Source organism: Mesoplodon bidens, assembly GCF_964165515.1.
Source record: "Mesoplodon bidens genome assembly, chromosome: 1".
Classification (NCBI taxonomy): Eukaryota; Metazoa; Chordata; class Mammalia; order Artiodactyla; family Ziphiidae; genus Mesoplodon; species Mesoplodon bidens.
The window spans coordinates 121,946,593-121,970,046 of NC_138176.1; the positions used below are offsets into that span (position 1 = coordinate 121,946,593).

At 38.8% G+C, this 23,454-nt stretch overlaps 1 protein-coding gene across 1 annotated transcript in view; it reads left to right on the forward strand.

Moving 5' to 3' along the window:
- The window catches only part of ARID5B (AT-rich interaction domain 5B), a 192,500-nt gene that overhangs the window by 29,956 nt on the left and 139,090 nt on the right, over nt 1–23,454 (forward strand). Inside the window, exon 3 of the mRNA XM_081234657.1 lies at nt 2,310–2,535. Within this exon, the coding sequence (XP_081090783.1) occupies nt 2,310–2,535 (226 nt within the window). The remainder of the gene's footprint in view (nt 1–2,309; nt 2,536–23,454) is intronic.

The following is a 23,454-nucleotide window of genomic DNA, read 5'->3' on the forward strand; positions in this document are numbered from 1 at the left end:
TTGTTTTGGGGGTTGGTTTTTTGCTTCCCCCTCCTCCGCTTATCAGATTTCCTTCTAAATCCTGGCATTTGACAATGTTGCAGGGCCAGTTTCTCTCTGAATCCACAGTGAAACATACTGGTGGTTTCACAGTTAATCCAAACTTGTGTTTACGGCTTATACATGTTTATTTGAATTCCTGCATTTGTTTTTAGGCATTGTGTATATACTCAGAAGGTCTGCTTCAGAGAGAGAGAGAAAGGAGGGAGGACTAAACCTGTAGACTGGATCTTGAAAGATGGGTTTATTCATCAATGACATCATAAGGATTGTATTTTCTCTCGGTTAATAAACTATTTGTTTCGCGGGTGTTGGAAGCCAGCCAGAGCTAGTCATGCCATTTCTTGGAAAAGTTCTGAAGCAACTGGTAATTGAAATGATAATCATTTGATCATAGTTAGAGCTATTTGAAAATAACACTCATCTCCAAACTTGTCTCTTCTGGGGAACCATATTTGGTAAAACTGTTGCCAAATTCCATCTTTGCTAATATTGAGACTTATATACCATGATACTTAATTATTTTCCAGTATATTCTAAACTTGGTTTCTGATATGCCCTGTCCAGAAGCTGTTCCCTGTCCAGAAGCTGTTCCCATGTGCTTTGAAACAATACCCAGCCTGAATTTTTATTCTGACATTTAATAATCACCATGTAATAGCTATAAAATGCGTGACAACTATAGATCTTTTATTTCGAGAGGATGGTGTAGTGAATCTGAGTGAAATCATCCATTGAAATGGTACTTTGTAATATGCCCCATTGTTTATATAAAGTATTGAAATTTTTTTTTTCTTGAGCAGAGAATAAAAACAGTTTCTACTTTGTCTCCCATTTAGTGGAAGTTCATATTTAATCATGATAAGAGAAAGGATTCCATTACAAAAGTTTTACTTTTCATTTTTGATAGAGTAGTTGTTATTTTGCTGCTGCCTAACAAACTCTTCTCAGAGGCAGCTTGGAACTGGATGAGGAAAAGTGAAATTTTAGATTCTACCTTAAAACATTTTTTAAAAACTGAATCCGGGGCTTCTTATTGTGTGAAGCTTATCTTAATAAACCCTTTTTTGTTTGCTTTGGAGTATTTTGTGTGTGTGTGTGTGTGTGTGTGTGTAGGTGGGAGAGAAGGAGGAAAGAGTCATGTTTTACAGCAAAATTAGCCAAAATCACTTGTGAATTCCCTTTGTTTAATAGCTCAGAGACATCTTCCTGTTGTTGTTTGTCAAAAATATTTCTAAGATTTTGTAAGCTTAGGGGTTTTCACAGCTCAGCTTTCTTCAGAAATGTGAAGTAAAAGAAATGAAAGAAGTCAGTTCAAGTTGAAATGTCAAATGCTTCAAATAATTTAACTTAAAACTCAGTGAGATGATCTTCTTAAGCCTTTTCCAAAGAATCTTCGGGAAAGAGAGGCCCTCCTTTGCTCCCTGTACGGATATCTATTAAATATCTTGCTGGATTAATTCTGAGTCAGAAAAGTTGGTCGTTTCCTGGAAGCAATTAAAGGTGCTTAAAATTGAAATTTATGATCCATAGGAGAAACCTAAGTTTCAACTACTTTTCTTAGATTCAAAGGCTTTCTCCTCACTTGCCCTCTTGCCTCTTACCCCATACGTATTAAAAGAAAAAATCAGTTCATTTCTCAACTTACAAAGTTTTTAAGAAACATGAGAATGTGTAAGTTTCTTTCAGTGGGAAGCACATAACATTTATGAAGTATTTCTTTGGGGATTACATCACAGTTTTATTTAATTTTAGGACAAAAGTTAAATTCAATATTTGTGTATAAGCCAAGGGAAAATGTACCATAAACATAGGAATTTGGGGGTGAGTCAGAGTTCCAAGAATCCCAGATTTACTTAGACCATTTATATAGAGACAGGCTAACCATTAGTCATCTAGTTCTCACTTTTTTACTTTTGTAAAATTAATGGCACCTAAAAATTAGTTTTCGCCCATGTGGTCAACTAGGGAGAGTGAGCTTCAGCAAATAGCATTAAAAATGACTATTAGAATTACTGTCCAATTTTTGGACATTTTCTAAGCACATAACAAATCCTATAAATTATTCCTCAAGTAGACCACAAGCAGCGAAAAACCATTGAAATGAAGTGAGTTTCTGAAGGTTCTCTGTCACCAAAAAAACACGTTGTCTGCTTACATTAGATTCAGCCGCTCAAATGGTGTTTCAGATGGGCTTTATTGAAAATGTATCATTTACTTCAGAACCACCAATAATGTTTTTTGTTCTCCCGCCACTACCTCTCTTATAGGATGAAGTCATTGCTGTTTCCGAAAAGGTGATTGTGAAGCTTGAAGACCTGGTCAAGTGGGTACATTCTGATTTCTCCAAGTGGCGATGTGGCCTTCAAGCTGGGTCAGTGAAAATGGAGTCCCTGGGAAGGAATGGACAGAAGGAAGCTCTGCTGAAGTACCGGCAGTCAACCTTGAACAGTGGACTCAACTTCAAAGACGTTCTCAAGGAAAAGGCTGACCTTGGTAATTATCGTTTGTACTTTTAAATCTAATGTGTGGGCATATACAGTAACCTACTTTTTTATTGTAGGTTTTTCTGGAAACCCTGTCATTCATATATGCACATAATTTCTTTAACCTCAGAGAGACCTGGGAATATGGATGGACAGATGACTGGGTGTGGAAGGGATGGATGTTACCTGTTGAATCACAGGACCTTCTCTGTGTGGAACCCTGTGCTGGAAACTGGGTGATATAATAACACTGTGCGTTTAGCAGCTTCCAGTTGCTGTCAAGGCATAAGACTTAATCGAGGCACCAAAAGTTGAATTAATGGAGAGTTTAAATATTTGTTCTGAGTAGATACTATGACATTTTTTAACACCACATCAGAATTTCACGTTTTATGTTGGAAGGAAAGCAAAGTGAGGAGGAGAGATGAGCTACTTCACGTGGAGCAAGAGAACAGTTTCAAAGCAGGGGAACTACTGGTTCGCAGCTCATGAAATAGGTTCCCCAGAATTCTCAGGGTGTAGTGGTCACCATCAACTATGTGGTTTTTTCTTTCCTTCCTTCCCTTCTTACACTATATGTTTGGGATTTGGAGTAGTTATTCCGTTTAGTGTTTGAATCCTGACTCTGTTGCTTACTTAGCTGTGTGGACTTGGGCAAATAATTTAACCTCCAAGCCGCAGCTTCCCCATCTGGAAAACCTGGAAACTTTTCAGGGTCACTGGGAGATGTAAGATACAAAGGGTCTAGCACAGTGACTGGTGTATATTGGTGTATGGAGAGGAGCGCCATAATTAATTCCGTTGCTTTTTCTCAACACTTTCTTCTCCAGTGACTTTTTGGTGTCTTTTCCTGCTTGTTTTTTTTCCTTTGTAACTCCTTGTGGCATTCACTGACTTACTTTCCTAGCGTTGCTCAAGACCACAGTTGTTGACCTCTGATTTAGACTACTTATTTCCTCTTTAGGCAAAGAGGAACTTCACTTTTAACATATTAAGGCATCTTTTTCTTTCGTTCTAGCACAATGCTGATTTTCATAGCCCTATTTTATGCCTTAATGTAACAACTTCCTGTTTTTTTTTTAACCTAGATTTTAACTACTACAACAAACCTAGACTTTTTATTTTAATTGGCATAAAGAGACTGAGTAACACCCGTAACTGACTTGTCTTTCATGTGATTCTGGTTTGTGATGAGCTGTGCTGTGTTTTGGGAATAGCATTAATATTTTCTTTTAGTTTAACAATCAACAGTTTCCTGGCATCTTTTGGTAGATGTCAGGCAGTAATATTTTGGTCATGGTGGCCTGATCGTCATGTACCCATTTAGAGAAAATTATTAATCTAGTGGTTTTCATTTCAAAATTAAATAATTTTTTTAAATCATCTTCCTATACAGGCTGTTAGCATGGCCAGTTTTGTGAACACACCATGACTAGCCTTCTGACATGTGGTAATGCTGAATAATACAGCTGTTGTATTACTCGCCTAATATATGATCTAAGTTGTATTGCTATTGTCTTATGTTTTCCTTAACATTAAAACCTTTCTTCTCTTTGTTTGATTTTTTTTTTTAGTTATGAAATATACTGTTACTAATAAAAAACTAAACAGGAAACCCATGGGGGAACAAAAGGATGTGTAGATGGTTAAGCTTGATGTCATGCATATAAACAAGAGTATTTATAGAAGAGTTGTTTTGTATTTAAAATTGATAGTTTATTAATGAATGAAAAGAAACCCAACCTCTTAATTTCATCAAAAGATTTAGAGGTTTTGATCTTCCTGAATTCTAAAAATGTCCATAATCGAACTTTTTAATAATTGATTCCAGAAGAAATTGGTTTATAGTGAACATTCAAAGTATTTAGTGGTTTTTAAATCTTGTTGTTCATTAGACTCACTTAGGAAAAATTTTTAAATAATATTGATTGCTGAGTATAGCTTCCCCAGATTCTTCATTCAGTAGGATTGAGGCAAGGCCAAAGAATGTGTACTGATAAAAGGATCTCTAGGTGATTCTGATTTTTTTTTTTTTCCCTTTGGGTCTCATTTGGGAGACAGCTCTGTGAGTGATCAGTGCAGAGGAAGGGAAAATAAGCAACAGGAGATTTGATTGGGAAGCTCTCTGGTGAATAAGAAACACCATGTATTTTTTTTTCTTTTCTTTTTTTTAAATGTAAAATACCCCTTTAAGGATAGAATTTGGAGGCTTGAAATTCTACTCAGTTGGTATGAACCGTGGGGAATTTGAGACAAATAGCTTTTGTAATTGGAATGCACACTGTGTTGTAATAATGTGGAAAGAGAAACAAAAACTTTCCTTAATGTAATGAGTTTCCATTATCTGCTTGATCTAAGGTTTACAAGCCTACATTGTGAGGATTTATATTGGGATATAGGGGATGTCATTTGCTGTGTGCATTCCTGTCCCAGCAACTTTCTCTTCAACCCCTTCCTTTCTCTGTCTGCAACATCAAAATATTTGTTGTCTGTACTTTTCTTTCTACACAGTGGTTTTCTTATCTCCCTTTCTCTTGGCCACACTGAAACCACTTCCAGTACCACATTGTTAATGGAAGTTCACACACTTATTAGGTTTTTCCTTCTGTAAAACCCTTCCAATTCCTCATTGTTCCTACCAGAGCAAGAAGATGAACTCTGAGATTACTTAAGACCCTCCCTCTTTTTTTCTAGTGGAAGTAAGCAAAGAATGGAGCCATCTCACCTTTCTGTGGATAAAGTAAAACTGCAATATGTTATCTTTTTTAACTGAATTATTTCATCATGTTAAAACATCAATAATAACAAAATAATTCAGTTGACTCTTAAAGAAGGGATTTTACCATCTAAAAGCTAATCAAAGGACTCTTCTTGCTGAGTGTTTAGGTAGAATAAGTTCCCTTTAATCCCAGTTTGTGTCACTTCCTGTCTCTCTGAATAGTAAAAAAAAAAAAAAAAAAAAACAAGAATGTTCTCACAAATGTGTGTCTGCCAACAAATTAATACTCCACAAAGAGAAACTCTGCCCCAAATGGCAGCTTCCAATAACTGCTGTGACTCAAATCACAACTCTTTCATTTTTTTATCCCTTTCCCCTTCAAGGACAATATTTGTGGATGTCATGTTTGCTTTTTAAAAACCTATGGCATTTTCATTTAAGATGGTAAATGGTGACTGAAACTGCAGATCTAGATAGTGGGGAAACTAACAATCTTTAAAAAACACTTCTGAGATGTGTGAGAGTACATTCATCCCCTTCCCTCCTCTTTGTCCTTTTCACAGAAAGAAAGTTCAGTATGAAACCAATTCAGATTGTGACTTTACTCAGTGAGATATTTTACCTTTTTTCAGACAGTTTCATACTGACGTTTATAGAAAAGGAAGAAAGAAAAAATAACTATGTTAAAATAGAAGGGTTAAGGAATGTATTATTCATAAGCATAACGAACACAGGAACCTGTTTTTCCAGAAGAATCGGGTTGATTAAATCATTCACTACACAAGCCTCTAGTTATTTATTTTTGTCTTCAGAATTACAGTACTTAGCTTTTGTTGTAAAGTGGACCTGATAACCATATTTGGTATGGCAGTTGGAACTAGTCAAATGAAGAATTATTTCATTTTACAAAACTTTTAGCAACTAAGGAATATAAACACTATCAGTTAAACATAGCATACTTGCATTTTTTTATTCCTTGGGCTATAGTTTGAAAAGAAATCAAATTATTTTATATAACACTGCTTCTTACAGAGTTCCTTTAAGTGAAGTATGAAAGCTGCAGTGTAAGCTTTATTGGCCTATAAATATGTCATTATAGTTGGACTACATTTATATGCTTTGGATTGTTGTTTAAGCCAAGAAAATATGTCTCTACAGGTTGACTTTTTATTGAAACCCTTTGAGGCATACAATAGAATGTATTTTAGGCCAAGGTTATTAAAACAGCATTTTCATTTTTTTGCAGCAGACTCCTTGTCAATTACACTGCCACAAACTGTCTGTGGATGGGCAGTTATGAATGGTTTCATCTCCAAATATGTCTCTAGAAAAAGAAAAGATAGAAGAGTGTGAGCTGAAATCAAGAAAAGAGACCAAAAGATGTGGGTGTGGGTGAATTTAATGCTGGGGGTTCCCTCAGGTTCCCTCAGTTCAGTTTCTGTTTCTGAAGTCCCGTCAGATGGAGAAAGAGTGCCTTCCCATGTCCCTTCTGCCGCTGGGACGTTTACTGTACTTTGGGGAATAGACAGCATGGTGGTGGTGAAGGAGCAGTGGCTGGGAGGTCAGGAGAATCTTGCCTCTGCCTGTCCTGAAGGTCTGTCACTCACGGCACAAGTCACTGTGTGTTTACACCTTCGGGTTCCTCGTGTGTGAAATGGGTCATAGTGTGTACTTTGTTTATCTCGCTGGATTTCTGAGAAGGTCAATGGAGAAAAAAGATCAATATCCATGGAAGCATCTGTGCTACTGAAGTCTAAGATGGTATTATCATTATTATTATAAGAAGGCCATTCTATATCATAGGGAGCTAGGTGGTATAATATGAGCTAATTTGTCTCTTATGAATTTCCCTAATCACATGTTCTAGTTATTTGGGGCAGGGTTTACACCCTTACTGTCTGCCTCAGTAGAAGGCTGTTATTAAAACCCTTCAGGTTCTTTTATTTGTATATATATAATATGTATATATATATATATATGTATGTATGTATTTGTATATATATACAAGTATATGGAGAAAGAATATAAATATATGATATAGTTTTATATGTTTATATAGAGATATGTATTTATATTTTATATAACATTTCTCCTCTTAAATTCTGTCAAAATAAGCTGGGCTACAAGTGGCCAGTGGCATAAATGTCTTCTCCAGTACTTTTAGTTAGAAATTGACTATAGTCTTTGCTTGGGAATTCTGGAGGCCTTGTATTTCAAATGGTTGTTTCAACTTTGTTTTGAGTTTGATATGTCAAGCTGCTTCCTGGGATGTGGATACGGGAAGGATTCTCGATTTGTGTTGAAGAAAACAGTATAAATGTCTCTAATAAGAAGCATGCTAAGGTGCTGACAGTTTGTCATAGTAAGTATTTTTCACCAGAGACATCTAATGAACTTCTTAAGGTGGAAGACATGCTTCTTACTAAGCCAGTCCTTTTCTTCTTTCCTTCCTTCCTTCCTAGATGTAAATTTTGTATGTATATATTAAACAGTCTTCTCAGGGTATTTGTTGTTTATATTTTAACTTCCATTGCCGAGCTAGCTATACTATATTTTTCTTAAGATAGAAACTTGGGAAACTTCTTGGATGATATATTGTTGAATTATTCTGTTCGTGGATATCATGAGGCATCCCTACAGAAGGGCCTCTTCACCGAAACAGATTTGGCCTCCTTGAGTTCAAAATAGAAATCAGTTACACTTGAGGCTTATCAAATATTTGTAAAGATAATTTCCAAAGGATTTTCTCACAAGCTCCTCTGACAACATTGTTGTGTGAACCATGCATTCTTTAAAGAATCTAATTCTAGCACAGTGAACACAGGAGAAGCATGCTGTCCACGTGCCAACGTGGCTGTTTCTTCAAGAGGCTGCTTCATTTCATTGTAAAGTGACAGCCCAGAGAACCTTTGACACGAGCAAGTTCACACTTCCAAGAATCTGTACCCAAGACATTCAAAGCTTTAGAACAACTTAGTGACAGGCCATTTTCTAAGGATCTGGGAACATAGGCGGGAGGTTATTCCATTTCATTTCAAAGTTAAAATTCAGCTTGGTCATGGAATCAAATAGTTGAAGACTGTCCTGAAATAATGGTAGAATGAACATGTAAAAAGTGTCTTGAATAAACAACGATGTATGTTGTCTGCACTCAACCATCTCGGCTACACCTGCTGGAAGGGGGGAAGTCTGTGAAACCTAACCACGTGTGAGCCAGTCAACAGCTGGTCATTGATATTGCTGTCTAGATATCATACTGCCGTCACTCAGGAAGGCTCATTCCAAGTTAAAACCCTTCCATTTGGAATTTCTGTTGACTTGCAGATCTTCTAGTGTTTCCTAGAGTGATGAACACTTTCTAGGACACCAAATCCAAATCTTTTAATGATGGACTGAAGGTTGGATAGTCAACTGAAGAGAAGTCCATAGCATTTAAGACTTTATTCTTACTTATAGAATTGGAGATGTTGGGGCAGAAGTGAGAAAAAAGTGAAATTGGAACTTAAGTGCTATTTTTAAGTATTCAGGTTACCAGTATTCACCTCCTGGATACAATGTTTGAACAAGGTAAGAAACACATGCTTTTTTGGGAGCCCTTCATAGAATTGTCAGGCTGGACACTGGTACAGTTGATATTTCCTCTCCCCCTTTCCTTGAAATAGTCCTCCGTTTGTCTTTATTTGGCTTGTTTAGCCAAATCCCAATTTTTTCAATTTTTCACCAGGATGTGGTTTCAGAATCCTTCCCCATCCTGGTCACTCATCCCAGGACACACTTTGGTTGTTCTTTTATACCAACTTACTCATTGTTGGGAGAGAGCCATGGCACATGCGTCAGGCTTGGCACCCTCCAGGTAGGAATGACACAGGCAAAACTCTCGGAATCTCTTCCCTAAAGTTGTATGGCCTTGACTTTTCTACTCCTGAGGGCAAAAAGGAGGGAAAAGATGTTATTCAACCACTATACCTCCTGAGTTTTAGTTACCTCTGTTTTTGCTTGTGTTTTTTTTAAACAGTAGTGTTAAATGTAGACTATTATCTAATGAACATCATTGTCAACTAACATGGCAGGAGGTTTTCTGGCTCAATATCATTGCTGTGCCTTTCAAGTTTCTGTAATTCCTGTAGTTGTATATTGTAGCATTTAGGGTAGGACTGTAGTGTTTTTGCCTCAATAAAGATCCACAGTTGAATACCAGCTTGGTGTCCAGCTTTGTTTAAGCTGTTCTGATCAAATAAGATAAAAGACCAGCACACACGTCTTCCCTAAATTATCATATGTGTTAGTTTAGTTCATTATCATCCTTCTGGACTCTAGCTGTTCTTGCTTTTTTTTCATTCTCTGTTTTCTGGTGTATGGCCATATCTTTGATAAAAAAAGACCATGATGGAGAAGGCAACCAACCCATACTTTTGTTTCAGTCTCATTAATAAAAATGTGAATATCACAGTGCAAAATCTGTGGTAGTCACCATCTGATAGGAAGATTACCAAAGATGAAAGAAATTTCAGCTGTGGTCTGAGTCCCTTGCTGATATATATGTCCCCTTTAGTTTCTGGTTACATACCCGGGGTCTTTTGGAAAAAGCCTTTTAGGCATCCTTGGCTTCTTGCAAGCTCATAAATATCTGGTATTATAGATAGACAGGCACACTTGGAGCAATACTTCTATTTGCATTTGGTGGTAGGAGTCTGCTGTGAGGAACAAACCTGATTGGTCCACGTGGTCTGTTAAGCATCCTTGAACAGTGCAACACTGCACTTCAAATGTGCTTTAAAAATGAAGTTTGGGGCTTCCCTGGTGGCGCAGTGGTTGAGAGTCCGCCTGCCGATGCAGGGGACACGGGTTCGTGCCCTGGTCCGGGAAGATCCCACATGCCGCGGAGCGGCTGGGCCCGTGAGCCATGGCCATTGGGCCTGCGCATCCGGAGCCTGTGCTCCACAACGGGAGAGGCCACAACAGTGAGAGGCCCGCGTACTGCAAAAAAAAAAAAAAAAAAAAAAAAAAAAAAAAAAAAATGAAGTTTGATTCAACATTTCCCCTTCCATTGGAAATGTAAAATGCTTTTCTCCTTTTATTGTACCTCTAAAATATTTTTCTTTACTTTCCAGCTCTCATCTCTTTAGCCACTGCATGATTACTGACTGTAGGCCATTATTATAGCTGTTATCACGATGGCATCACCTTCGAACACAAAAGCACATACATCCAACATGTGAATTGATGGGGCTTTTCCAGAGGGTTTTGTGAGAAGGTATTTGATTTGGGCATCTAGGCTTAATTCTCTTTAGTATTGATGCTGATTCTTCCCAACTGCTCATTTGTCTTTTTTTTTTTTAATTAATTAATTTATTTGTTTTTGGCTGCGTTGGGTCTTTGTTGCTGTGCGCGGGCTTTCTCTAGTTGCAGTGAGCGGGGGCTACTCTCCGTTGCGGTGTGCGGGCTTCTCATTGCAGTGGCTTCTCTTGTTGCGGAGCATAGGCTCTAGGTGCGCAGGCTTCAGTAGTTGTGGCACATGGGCTCAGTAGTTGTGGCTCACGGGCTCTAGAGCGCAGGCTCAGTAGTTGTGGCACACGGGCTTAGTTGCTCTGCGGCATGTGGGATCTTCCTGGACCAGTGCTCGAACCCGTGTCCCCTGCATTGGCAGGTGGATTCTTAACCACTGCGCCACCAGGGAAGCCCCTCATTTGTCTTTTAGAGTACTTTAAATGTGAGATTTTATTGCAAAACATTAATTTTCCTAAATGGCAAAGATCCACCCCTCTTCTCTCCTCTAACATTATGTGTTTAAGTCTGTAGTTTGTACAGGTCCACTGTTGAGGAAAGCTGAGGTTTGGACTTTTACCCCATTTTAATGAATATATTTATTTAGGACAGATTGGAATAATAGTGGGGTTTCAGAAGCTTTACAAGTGCTTCATGCACAGTAGGGGCTGAGCAAACAGTGCTGTCGATTTGGGGTTTTCCTAGTTGCCTTGCCCTGTGTTTTCAGTTAGTATGCTGGGATGAAGTGGCCTCGCTTTGTTCTCCCAGATGCACCTGGCCTCTTTCTTTGGACCTCTCCACTTGCTTTTTAATTTTTTAATCATTTCTAACATCTTTTACATTTCTGACCCTTTAAAAATATTGGCTTTCAGCCAGTAGCTCCCCTTTCTTCGATACCCTCATGCCTGCTGGATAAGATACAAATGTTATAGGCAAGCATCCAGTGAACTGTTCAGTCCCAGCCTCCAGTTTTTTTCTTTTCTATTAAAGATCTTTCATTGTTGTTGTTTTCCTGATTGCCAATGTTATCCGTGTTCATATTAGAAAATGTAGGCAATACAAAATGCGGAAAAATTTAAGTTGCTTGTTTTCCTCCCACCCAGAAGTAACTGCTGTTAGCATTTTTAATATCAATATGCCAAGGTATATGAATGTGTGTATAGGTATGAAATTCATATGCATACCCTTCCCCCCACCATTTAAATTTGTACAGGTGTATTATGACAGTGCCTCCATATTATAAAATACTCTGTTTCTTTCTGCCTGCCGTAATGTTTCATTAGAGAGGTGTTTCTGTTTGGACATTTCATTTGCTTCTGTTTTCCCACAAACTCTGAAATTCTTGTAACTCTGCCATGTCCATGACTCTTTCCTCGTACGTTTGTGGAGGTGGAATTGCCAGCTCAAAGTGCACACAGAATGTGAAGACAGCCTATCTCTCTCTCTTATCTCCTATCGCTTATGTAAACCTCTTGCTTTAGCCTAACTAGTCTAACTGCTTGGTCTTCTTTCTCTTTAACCCGTATGCACCCACACCCTGCTCCCCAGCCCTCCCGTGAGTTTTGTATGGCTCATGCCTTTCCTCATTCTTGGAATACCCCTTCCAGGACTCTTACCTGAAGGAAATCTCTTTTCTTTAAGTTTCAGTTTAAGCCCCTGAAGCCCTTGTTTGGCATCCTGCTCAAAGGATTTTCCCTGCTTATGGAGCTCTTATCACACTCAGTGTCTCTACCACCTGATTACCTTACACTATAACTAGCAATATAATGCAGTATCTATTATTTTTTATATATGCTTGTCTTATCTTCCCAGCAACAGTCCTAACTATCCTGTAGGCATTCTGACTTCACAGCTATATTTAGTAGGTTAAGTCAACATGCGACTTTTATGATCAACCTCCTCTGAAATTTCTGGCGTTCTCTGCTCTGCATGGTCGGGACACCTGTGTGGATTCAGTGGTTGACTTGAGTTCTTGTCCAGCACTTCCTAGGACACCCTCTAGTGGAGGGGCTTTCTCATTGGTACCTGGAAGGAGAAGCAGTGTACAGTTGGCGCTCCATGTCTGTGGGTTCCACATCCATGGATTCAACCAACCTTGTATGGAAAATACTCAGAAAAGAAAAGAAAAAAAAAACCTTCAGATAGTTCCAAAAAGCAAAACTTGAATTTCCTGCATTTTGGCAACTATTTACTTAGCATACTTAGCATTTATGTTGTATTAGGTATTATAAGTAATCTAGGGATGATTTAAAGTGCAGTTGACCCTTGAACCATGCGGGGGTTAGGGTGCCAACCCTCTGCACAGTGGAAACTCTGGGTATAACTTATAGTCGTCCCTCCATATCTGTGATTCCTCTGTTTTCCCAGTTCTGCATATCCATGGATCTAGCCAACCTTGGATCATGTAGTACTTTATTTACTATTGAAAAAGATCCCTACATAAGTGGACCCATGCAGTTCCAATCCGTATTGTTCCAGGGTCAAATGTATAAGAGAGGCTGTGTGTAGGTTATATGCACATGTTATACCATTCTATATAAGGGATTGGAGCATCCTCAGATTTTGGTATCCTGGCGGGGTTTCTGGAACCAATCCCCCACGGATACCAAGGGACGACTGTACTTGTGGTATTTAGTTTCTAACTATTTTTGGCTTCATTTGTAATCCTCCATTGTAGACTCATTCGAGGAAACTTACTAAGAGAGCTTTTGAACATGCTCAAAGCTAGCTTGCCAGCCTAGGGATTTTGGGTGGTGTTGTAGGAGTTTGTTGTGTGTGGACATTTACGTATTAATACTGGCACTTATTAATTCCTCTCTTCCTCAAGGGAATCTTTTTCATGTGTCAGGATTATAGCAGTGACAAAAACGTGAAGGGAAATAAACAAATCCAGACTGGACTTGCTCTCCCTTATCTTTTTATTATCATCAGCTTGTTTGTAATCTGTCTTCTTTAGGTGACAGTTTATTAGGGAGATGGTTTTAGCAAGACATCTAATACTTCTTATTCTAGGCAATTGTACTGTTTTAATCCTCACCTCCCTTAAAATGGTTACTCGCTAATCATGGTGGAGGATATTCCCCATCTTCCAACTACTCATTCTACTTCTTTGGTTCACAAGGGAAGTATTCTGTTAAGCTCTACAAAAACAATGCTTTATGCCTGGCCTATTCACTCAATAAGAAATAAAACATTGTTTTCATAGCAGTGCTGATAATAAGGCAGATTTCAAAGCATGATGAAACGTATACTTTTCTAGCAGAGAAAAACCTATAGTTACCTGGCTAATTACCCATCACATGATGGCTGTGTGTAAATATAGGCTTTCACATGTGCAGCCTCTGTGTGGGTTTCTTTCTTTTTTTTTTAAATTGAGAATGCTTATTTAGTTTCCATTGTTTTGTATTAATGTTTTCAATAAAAGATTTAGAAGAATGAGCAAACACAGAACCTACCATATTCGGGTGGCTTCTTTTTGACCACTGTACTAAACGTTTGTGTCATGAACTTTAAAGTAAGACAGACTTGAATTCAAATCCTTGCTCTGTAAGCTGTATCACCTTAAATTTTTAAATTCTGCTTTGTTTGTTTATCTGTAAAACAGCGTTAATACCTGTCTCAGAGGACTGGGAAAGATTAGATTAGATTACATATGGGGGAGCATTTAGTCAAGAACATTTGTTTTCTTTCCTCTTTCCTTTAGAAAAGGAAACCTTGCAAAGTGCTATTTTCTTCCCCAAGAAAGTAAAGTGGACAGTTGCAACCTAAATATAGTAACATGAAGTAACAGGCATCGGCTTCTGCTCATATTTCGTTAATCAACAAAGTGATTAATTCCATGGTCATGTTTTACTTCCAAGAGGTGAGTATATATAATCATACAGCATTCTTGGAAGGAGAGGAAAATTGGATGTTGGGTGAACATCTGTAATAATCTCACACGTGCCCTTTGGATAATGGTAAATCTCATACAATAATAAAATCTCAGGGTTGATAATCTAGTTACAAAACTCTAGTTATGACATCTTTCCTGAACTTACTACTTCTTAAATGTCCTCTGCTGAAAATAGTCGACTTTTTAATATTTTCAGTGATTGAGGAAACTCATGACTTTACAGTTCCATTCCATCTTTGATCCATCTCTGTGCTAGAAATTCTTTTTTCTGAGGAATTAAATTACAAAAGTATGGTTTATAGTACAAACGACTGTATTAATGATGTACTATTGTTATTCTATTCTCGAGACAGCAGATAACAAATCAAATTTTTGTTCTTGACAGCATTTCAAATGTTTGAAAATAACTGCCCCCGCCTCCAGTTCTCCATTCTCCAGGTCAAACACCAATAGTCTCAATCCACATTCCTTACACAGCATGACTGCTGGTTTTCCCACCTGTCTGGTAGCCCTTATCTAAAGACATCTAAGTTGTCCCTGTTGCTCTCCGTGTGTAACTATCTATGTTTTCTATTTAAAGAATAGGCGATACTTCAATCTGGTTTCCGGCCTTAATTTTACTTTTTATACAAAAAAATTTAAACCTTTCAGAAGCAAAAGTACTTCTTCACCTCCTTTCTGATTCCACTCCTCCCAGAATTAACACACTGCTAATGATCGGTAGTTATTCCTCCAGTTATCTGTGTGTGTATGTGTGTAAATTGTTTTGCTTTAAAAATAAGATCTTACGCTGTGTACAGTATTTAGCAAGTTGCTTTATCAACTGCTGTTAAGTAGCCTAGAACTGTGCTGTCCAGCATGGTAGCCACTAATCACATATAGCTATTTAAGAAAATAATAAATTTATTTATTTATTTATTTATGGTTGTGCACAGGCTTTCTCTGGTTGCTGTGAGCAGGGGCTACTCTTCGTTGCAGTGCACGGGCTTCTCATTGCGGTGGCTTCTCGTTGTGGAGCACGGGCTCTAGATGTGCGGGCTTGAGTACTTGTGGCACACAGGCTCAGTAGTTGTGGCTCTTGGGCTCTAGAGCGTAGGCTCAGTAGTTGTGGCACATGGGCTCAGTTGCTCCGTGGCATGTGGGATCCTCCGGACCAGGGATCGAACCCGTGTCCCCTGCACTGGCAGGTGGATTCCCAACCACTGCGCCACCAGGGAAGTCCCACACACGTAGCTACTGAGCCCTTGAAATGTGGCTACTCTAACAGAGAGACTGAGTTTTTAATGTTATTTAATTTTAATTAATTTCAGTATAAAATTAAAAACTAAAGCAGTGTAAAATATTTTTTTGTTAAACATAACTTTATTGCTTTGGTAGAACTACATCACTTTAACTATTGAATATTTAGCATGCAAATTGGATGTGCTGTAAGTGTAAAATAGACACCTGGTTTCAAAAACTTAGCTTAAAAAAGAATATATCTCATTAATAATTTTTATATTGGTCACATTGAAATAATATTTTGATATGTTGGGTTAAATAAAATATATTATTGTAATTAATTTTACCTTTTCCTTTATTTTTTTAATGTGGCTACTAGAAAATTTTAAATTCTATATATGGTGCACATTATATTTATATTAGACAGTGCTGATCTAGAGAGATTTGGACGGCTGTGATGTTTAGCCAAACCTTTTAAAGTACGTGTCTGGTGTACATTGTCACGTGCGTGCATCCTCTACAAGTGGTTTTGCTTTTGTGTACTTTACTGTACAGCGCTGTATAGAGTACAGTAGTACATTATTTCAAGCCCAGGATGTCCGGAAGCAAGCGTAAAAGCAGCAGTGATGTAGCTGAAACTGTAAAGTAAGCTAGGCTAACTTTGTTGGACTTATGAACAAATTGGACTTACAAACACACTCTCAGAATGGAACTCGCTCATATGTAGGGGACTTATGTAGAAGAATCACTGTTGTATGCACTGAGTGCTGAAGAAGACCAGAACACTGTATTTGCTGTAGAAGGAAGATGAAGATGAAAGAGACCTAGTCCCTGCCCTTAGGAACTCATGGTGTAGCGGGGTGGACAGCACAACTAGGTTCTAAGGTAGTGTTTAGCCAGTGCATGGATGAAGGTGTAAGCAGAGGGCACTGGGTGTATGGAAGAAGGTTCCTGAGTGGGTCTCGCATGTGAGCTTAAAGAGCAGGGATGATGACCGCTGTTCCTTTGGTAGTAGTCTCATGTGATTGTTAAATAAATGAGGAGATTCCCATCCCATGTGATCACTGTTCTTCCAGGATATTACTAGGCTTGAAGACGATCGTGGTCATTTTTGGATTAGATCTTCTTTTTGGAGGGCCTACTTATGCCACTACGAGCTTGGATTTGGTGCAAAGTTGGCTTTCTAGATAGAATTCCTGTGCTTGATGTTAGATGCTGACCTTTCATTGGCTCTAATAACTACCTAGTGGTTCATATCAAGCTTATCTGGTTAGCAAAAGAAATACATATTTTACATATCCCTCATTGAAATTCCTAATATTTTGCCAAAGCTTTAGCACTTCCACCCAGAAAGTGTTCGGAGATGCTGAAGGGAAGATAATTAAACTTAAGGCTCTTTCTTGATTTGTTTGGATTTATAGTTTCATTTGTTTCATAACTATGGAGACTTCATACCTACCAATGCGTGCTCTGGCGATAAAGCGATATCAGTTGAAACTCAAAATGTTAAGTCTTTACCCTCTCATTGGGTGTCCTTGATTCATCAAAGCAATATTTTGATACCATATTCTTAGCTTGTGTTACCTACAAGCTAAAAAAAGTTAGCAATTTTAGATTGCAGATGATAAAACTTTTCCATGAAAATGTCAACTTTCTGCGTGGTTACATTGTTCATGGTTGCAAATGGGGCTAGTGTGGTTAGTCAAATCAATTCATAGAAAACAATTTCTCCCAAAGGCAGTGTTAGAATGGATCTCACAAAATCTGAGAATTTACCCTGGGCAGAGCTTTCTAGCTGAATAAAACTTTTCCTGTTGAATCTAAGAGTGGAGATCGGGAGGGTATAGGATCATAGATAGCAGGTTCACGGTTTGACAGGAGGTTTACGGATAATCATCAGCTACCCCCAGCTGCTCCCCGCCACACACAAAAACTGTAGCTTAGGCGGTAAGTCGTATGCCTGAATATTCTCCTGGGGAATCATCTGAGTCATTAATTCTTAATTAAGGACTGATAGATACATTTTTGTGGGGTGCCTAAACCCCTAAATCTTCATGCCTAATTCTGGATATAAACACACATTTTCTCGGGAGCCCATTCATAACATTCATCTGATTCTGAAAGGAGTCTATGATGATAAAAAGGATTAGGAAATACTTTTTCAATGCCTATTACTTATCACTCTGCCCCAAAAGCCACCCATCAGGGATTACCACCAAGTTTTATTTATTGCATTTTCCTAGAAGCCCATGCATATGTGACAGGGAGGAGAGGTAATTGGATTGGCCTCTTCTGAGGGTGCTTAACCTTTGGGCATGTGGCATAGATAACTTTGAGAATCTAGAGAACGCTATGGACTCCCTACCCAGAAAACACATCCGCAAAATTGGAATGACATTCGAGGACACTCATGGACCCCTTCCTGAAACTGGTCTTTGAACTCTTGGTTAAAGACTGCTGGTTGATTCTCTTTAAAGAGTACGGAATCGTTGTGCTATGAAGAAAAACGGAAACGATATGTGTCCACCCCACAAGGTTGATGGGGTTTTTGCTTTCAGGTACAAGGATTTTTGGTTTTCATGCATGTGTGACAAGAAAGAGCATACCTCTCTCATGTCATGTATTTTTCTATTTTCAAATTATTAATTTTGACAGCAAGAATGGGCACTGGGTAATTCTTATTTGCTCCTGTCTGGATGATTGGGATATGCTGTGTATACATTATAACTTTAGTAGTTACTTCCTGTTTATGAAGCCCTCTGAAAACTCCTCGTGGTGAAGTAGAGTCCCCTGTTGTAATGTAAATACGTTCTCTATGGCTTAATTTTTATATATCGCATTTCATAAAATGAGGCCTGCCTAAGGATTTTTCTGAAAGCCTTTTTATCACATCAACCCTGTGGCCACATTTTTTTTTTTGGCCACACGGCATGTGGGACCTTAGTTCCTTGACCAGGGATTGACCCTGCACCCCCTGTAGTGGAAACACGGAGTCTTAACCACTGGACCATCAGAGAAGTCCCCAGTGGCCACTTCTAACGACAATTTGTTTCTTATGTGAATCAATCTCATGCTCAGTATTCTAAATATTTATAAAATAATGGCTTTTTGTCTTTTACTAAGGGAGCTCTGCATATTGTTTATGGGTCTAAATTTGGCCTATTTCCTGGGAGCCTGAGTTGAAGCCCAAGATGAGAAACATTTTATTTTTTATTCTGATCAAGACCCCATCTGCCGTTTGCTAGACTAAACTATTTACTGGGAAGGGAATGAGGATCCCTCCCTCACCCCAATTTTTAATCTAAAATATCTTCCGGCATGTAGTAGGTGCTCAATACATACACTGGGTGAATGACTGCATGATGAGGCTTTAAATCTTGTACCTGGGGGCAGAATAATGTAATGGTAGGAGTCTGGCAGACCTAAACTTGAACCTGGGTTGCTGATTTTTAAAAATCCATATAATAATTTCTACCTCACAGAGATGTTTTAGGATTTAATAACATATTGAATTCCAGGTACTTAAGACAGTGTCTGGCACAATAAAGCACTTGATAAATGGAGCATTATTAAAGTCTTAGGCCTTAAATTAGGATATCTTAGACTTTAGCCATTTGTAAACCAATGTCAAAATTTTTCTCATGTCGATAACTCCCTATTTTATAATTTAGTTAATATTTTTTCTTTAACTGCTTTTTTTAAGTTAAACAACTTTAATAGGAAATTTTATATCACTACTGCAAATGGAAACCCTGTATCACTTGCTATAAAAAACAGTGAAGATAAATACATGGTTCTTAAAATTAAAAAAAATGTTTATCCGTGTATCACCTAAAATTGAGTTGGGTACTCCTAGTGTAGACCACACTAAAGTCATTTCCTTTGAGGCTTTTCTCCTGGGCAACAGCCCAGCCTAGGTTATTGAGAGCAGTGAGACCTGCCCGGGCTATGGCAAGCCTCATGTCAACAGCAGGCCGGGGAGGGTTGGAACCAGTTGCACTGAATTAACCTATAGGCTCAGAAGTATAACTGCCACACAGATGCGAAGTCTGAAAATAACCCACCGTGCACCTGCCCCTTTTGTGTGTCCGTTACAGAGTTAATTAAGCACCAATAGATTAGATGCTGTAAGAACAGTAGAATAAAGACATGACTCTTACCTTTGAGATGCCTGCACGCACATGATTGGCTTCATACCCAGCTGCCATTTGGGGATGAGGACGCAGGACAGTTTCTGAACACAGATCCCAGTCGGGTGAGGAAAAGGGTAATTGTTATTACTACCAACTGGCCCAACACAGTGATGAAGTAACCTGGCAAATCTGAGTCCTGGGTAAAACTAGTTTCTTTAGAAATTTGCTGAGGTGAAGGTGATTGGCTGAGATTGAATCCTTCAGGTTGTCTAGATTAGAACAACCTGCCCTAGCCTTGGGTTTAAGCTAAGCAAAAGGAGATAAACACTGCTCCAAAAGGGAGTGTACACCAGCGGTGCGCAAAAAAAACCAAAGGTGAAGGCTGACATCCGTGTTGCGTTGCATAACTGATAAAAGCTGAAGCACCATTGGAAAAAGACTCATCGTCCATACTACTATCCTAATCATTTAAATATGCTCAGTGCATTTTGGGATGCTTGTTAATGATGCTGTAGGCACAGTGGCAGTCAGAACATTTCACGTGGTTTGAGAAACAGCTCTGGATGTGTTTGCCAGACAGTCTGCTTCCAACAGTGTCCTGAAGACCATCCTCAATCTGACTGTGCTCTTCTCTGTTGTGCTGTGAAAGAAAAAGATAATGCAGCCAAGCATAGTGCTGTTGGCTATAAACAGCACAATTCTGAATTATAAATATTATTAAAGGTAAATGAATCATTGAAAGGATAGTAGCATAAAATATCTGACAAATGAACTGAAGTTTGGGCAAGAATAAATTTTATCATCCATGAGCAGCACCTCAGTCCATCAACCGGTAATATTAGTTGTCCATCTAAGTCACAAAAAAACATTTATCATCTTAAAGTAAATGGTAATTAGGACTTATCAGGCTGTAAATACATAGCAGGGATTTGGTGATATCATAATAAACCATGAGAGAAGCTAGAGTGGTTTCTAGCGTTAGTAGAACCTTGAGAAGTATTTAAAGCCGTGTTCTCAGCACCACAGTTGTTGTTGTTGTTGTTGTTGTTGTTTTTAATTGGGGGTGAGGGGAACAGCAACTGGTGTTGTGTCAAAAAATGTGTAACTCTTTTTCATTAGGGTCAATGGGAGTATACCGATTATCGAGAGGAGATTAAGCCCTTGGTTTGTATGATGCATGAATCTTTTAACAAACAGAATATATACTTAAGGAAAAATAAAATATTCCCTCCTGTTTTTCCCTCTCTTAGTTCCCTCATTTCTGGTTTCTTTCCTTTGAATGAGTTTTGTATAAGCGAAAAAAGACAAGAGCAGAAAGGTCCCAGGCCTCTCAGCTACTTGGCTGGTTTATCTTTTGTTTCAGAGTCTAAAAAGTAAAGCATTCATCACTCTAGCCCTGGGCTTTGTTTCCTACCTTATTGTTACCTGCCAGTCTGCTAACGGTGGAGACATGAAAAGGGGTACCGAGCCCCACCTGCCTCCTGGCTTCACTCACAGCCACAGGAAGGGCGGCCTGTCAGTGGGACAGGGAGAGCTAGACGGTGTCCAGAACCACAGCCTGGTGACATCATGGCAGCGAATTAGTTGAAGATCCAGCCCAACCGCTGATCTATAAGCCAGTGTCACTGCCTGGCAGGACTGGCCTAGCAGAGCAGCTTATATTTGAGTAAGGAGCAAGACCATTCTTTGCAAAATTCGTCAGTCCCACAGAAAGTTCCAAGGAAAACGATGCATGCCCCGTGCTGATGGATGTTGAAAGTTGCTTGCTGTGTCTTAGCTGCACTCTTGGTTTCTATACCTGTATCCTGGGTTTAGGAGACTCCTATCATCCTTGACTGTGGCCTTTCTTGAGCCCCTTCTGTGTGCCTTTACTATAATTGTGTCTAGTATGTGCAAGGCACTGGGAAAGAAGTGACCTGCACAGTCAACACACCTACAATAGCATCATTAGCAACTGTTAGTTAACCAAGTTTATACACAGGGACACATGTGCCTGGTGTGAAAAACATGGCTGGGATTTGTCCCAGAATAATTTTATGTTTTCACATTTCTGTGGTTCTCAAATCCCTTTTTAGATTTGCACCTTTCTTGATTCTGAAGTCTGGAATCGAATAACAGAGTCCAACTTACTGGATAATCAGATAGAGGTAAACGGTGGAAATCAGCACATTAACAGCTGTAGGGCTGTTGCAGGCACCAGACAAAGTGGACACACACCTCAGGGCTGAGGGAGAAACCAGGACCCCTGGTGTTGCTAGGAACTAAGTCCACAGTGGCTGGGGTGTGGAGGCGGGGAGGGTCTTGGATCTCCCAAGGGAGGATCCAGGAATACAGGGAGGTGGCAGGGAGCACTGAAGAGAGGGGTTGGGGGCAATGGCTGTTTACTAACCTGCATGAAAGTCTTCGATATTTTGACCTGGCGAGACCGTCGCGGTGTGTGCCAGCTGAAGGGCAGCCCCCCCTGTAGTCCTGGTGTCAGTGTGTTAACACAGGGGCAAGAATCATCTAGATTCTGTTTGTAGCCTACTGAAAGCCCGCCCTACAATGCTTAACTGAATAGTGCTCTTCAAAATGCACGGACTAAAAATAGTTTCATCTGCAGCGTGAACATAGTTTCATATTTATACTAGCATCTGGCCTAAGAAATTGAATACTCCATTCTTTAAATAGCTTCACTCCAGCTCTTTGAATACTCTGAGAAGAAAATCTCCCTCAAACACCTTGTTTACATAGGCATGTTTGAATGCAAACAAGCTCCCTTTTTAAAAAGCAGAAGAATATTAATTTGGGAGTTAATGGGGCTTTGGGGTAGTCTTTCTGTGTAGGGGCAGGTAGAGAAGGAGGGGTTGAATAGAGAATGGATTTAAAATATGTCCATTTAGTAAGAGATTTCTGAGACATCTACTGTTTAACTTTTTCTGTTTTCCAAAATTTGATTCACAAACATGTGAATAGTGTGTGTGAATCTTTACCATCATATGTGAAGCCAGTTAGAATGAAGTTCTTGGGAAGAAAAATTTATGCTGCTGCTAATGCCCAAGAATAATAGAAATATAAGGCTAGATATACTTTAACTTTTTCTACCAGTAAATGCTTTGGGGCCGGAAATCATTTGCCAGCAGGCAATGAATGTACTTTTGTTAGTCTTAGGGGGATACTAATGGTTAGTCCCCATGAAGAAAAATGTGAAAATGACACACTAAAAGGTAAACATTACGAATGGATGGCTAATGATTAGCTGTTGTAGTCCAAAGGGGCAGGCTATTTTTTTTATAGTTTTATGACCCTTGCCCAGCCTTTATTGAAAGAACATTGTATATTCAGCTATATATTTCAAACTTACACCTCCTTTGAACATCCTTCTTTAAAGATCATAGCAAAATAAAAAGATCATAGCAAATATTCTCCACATTTATTTATATGCTGTAGGGAGAGGAGGATTTTAAATGTATACTGGTTTTAACGTTATATTAAGGAAGAGGAACACAATTATTTTTTAAAAATCCAGCTTATGAACCCACAGAGTGGGATATAATAATAAATGTTCATCCTCCCCCTGCCCCACCCATCCTGAAAAGTTAGGGTAGTACTGTTGTTCTGTCAGGTGGGTAAGTTAGCATTTAGTATATTATTGCTACAGTAAAGTCAAGGTATATCCTTGTCCAAAGTGAAAAGCTTTTGTGAACATAATCCAGT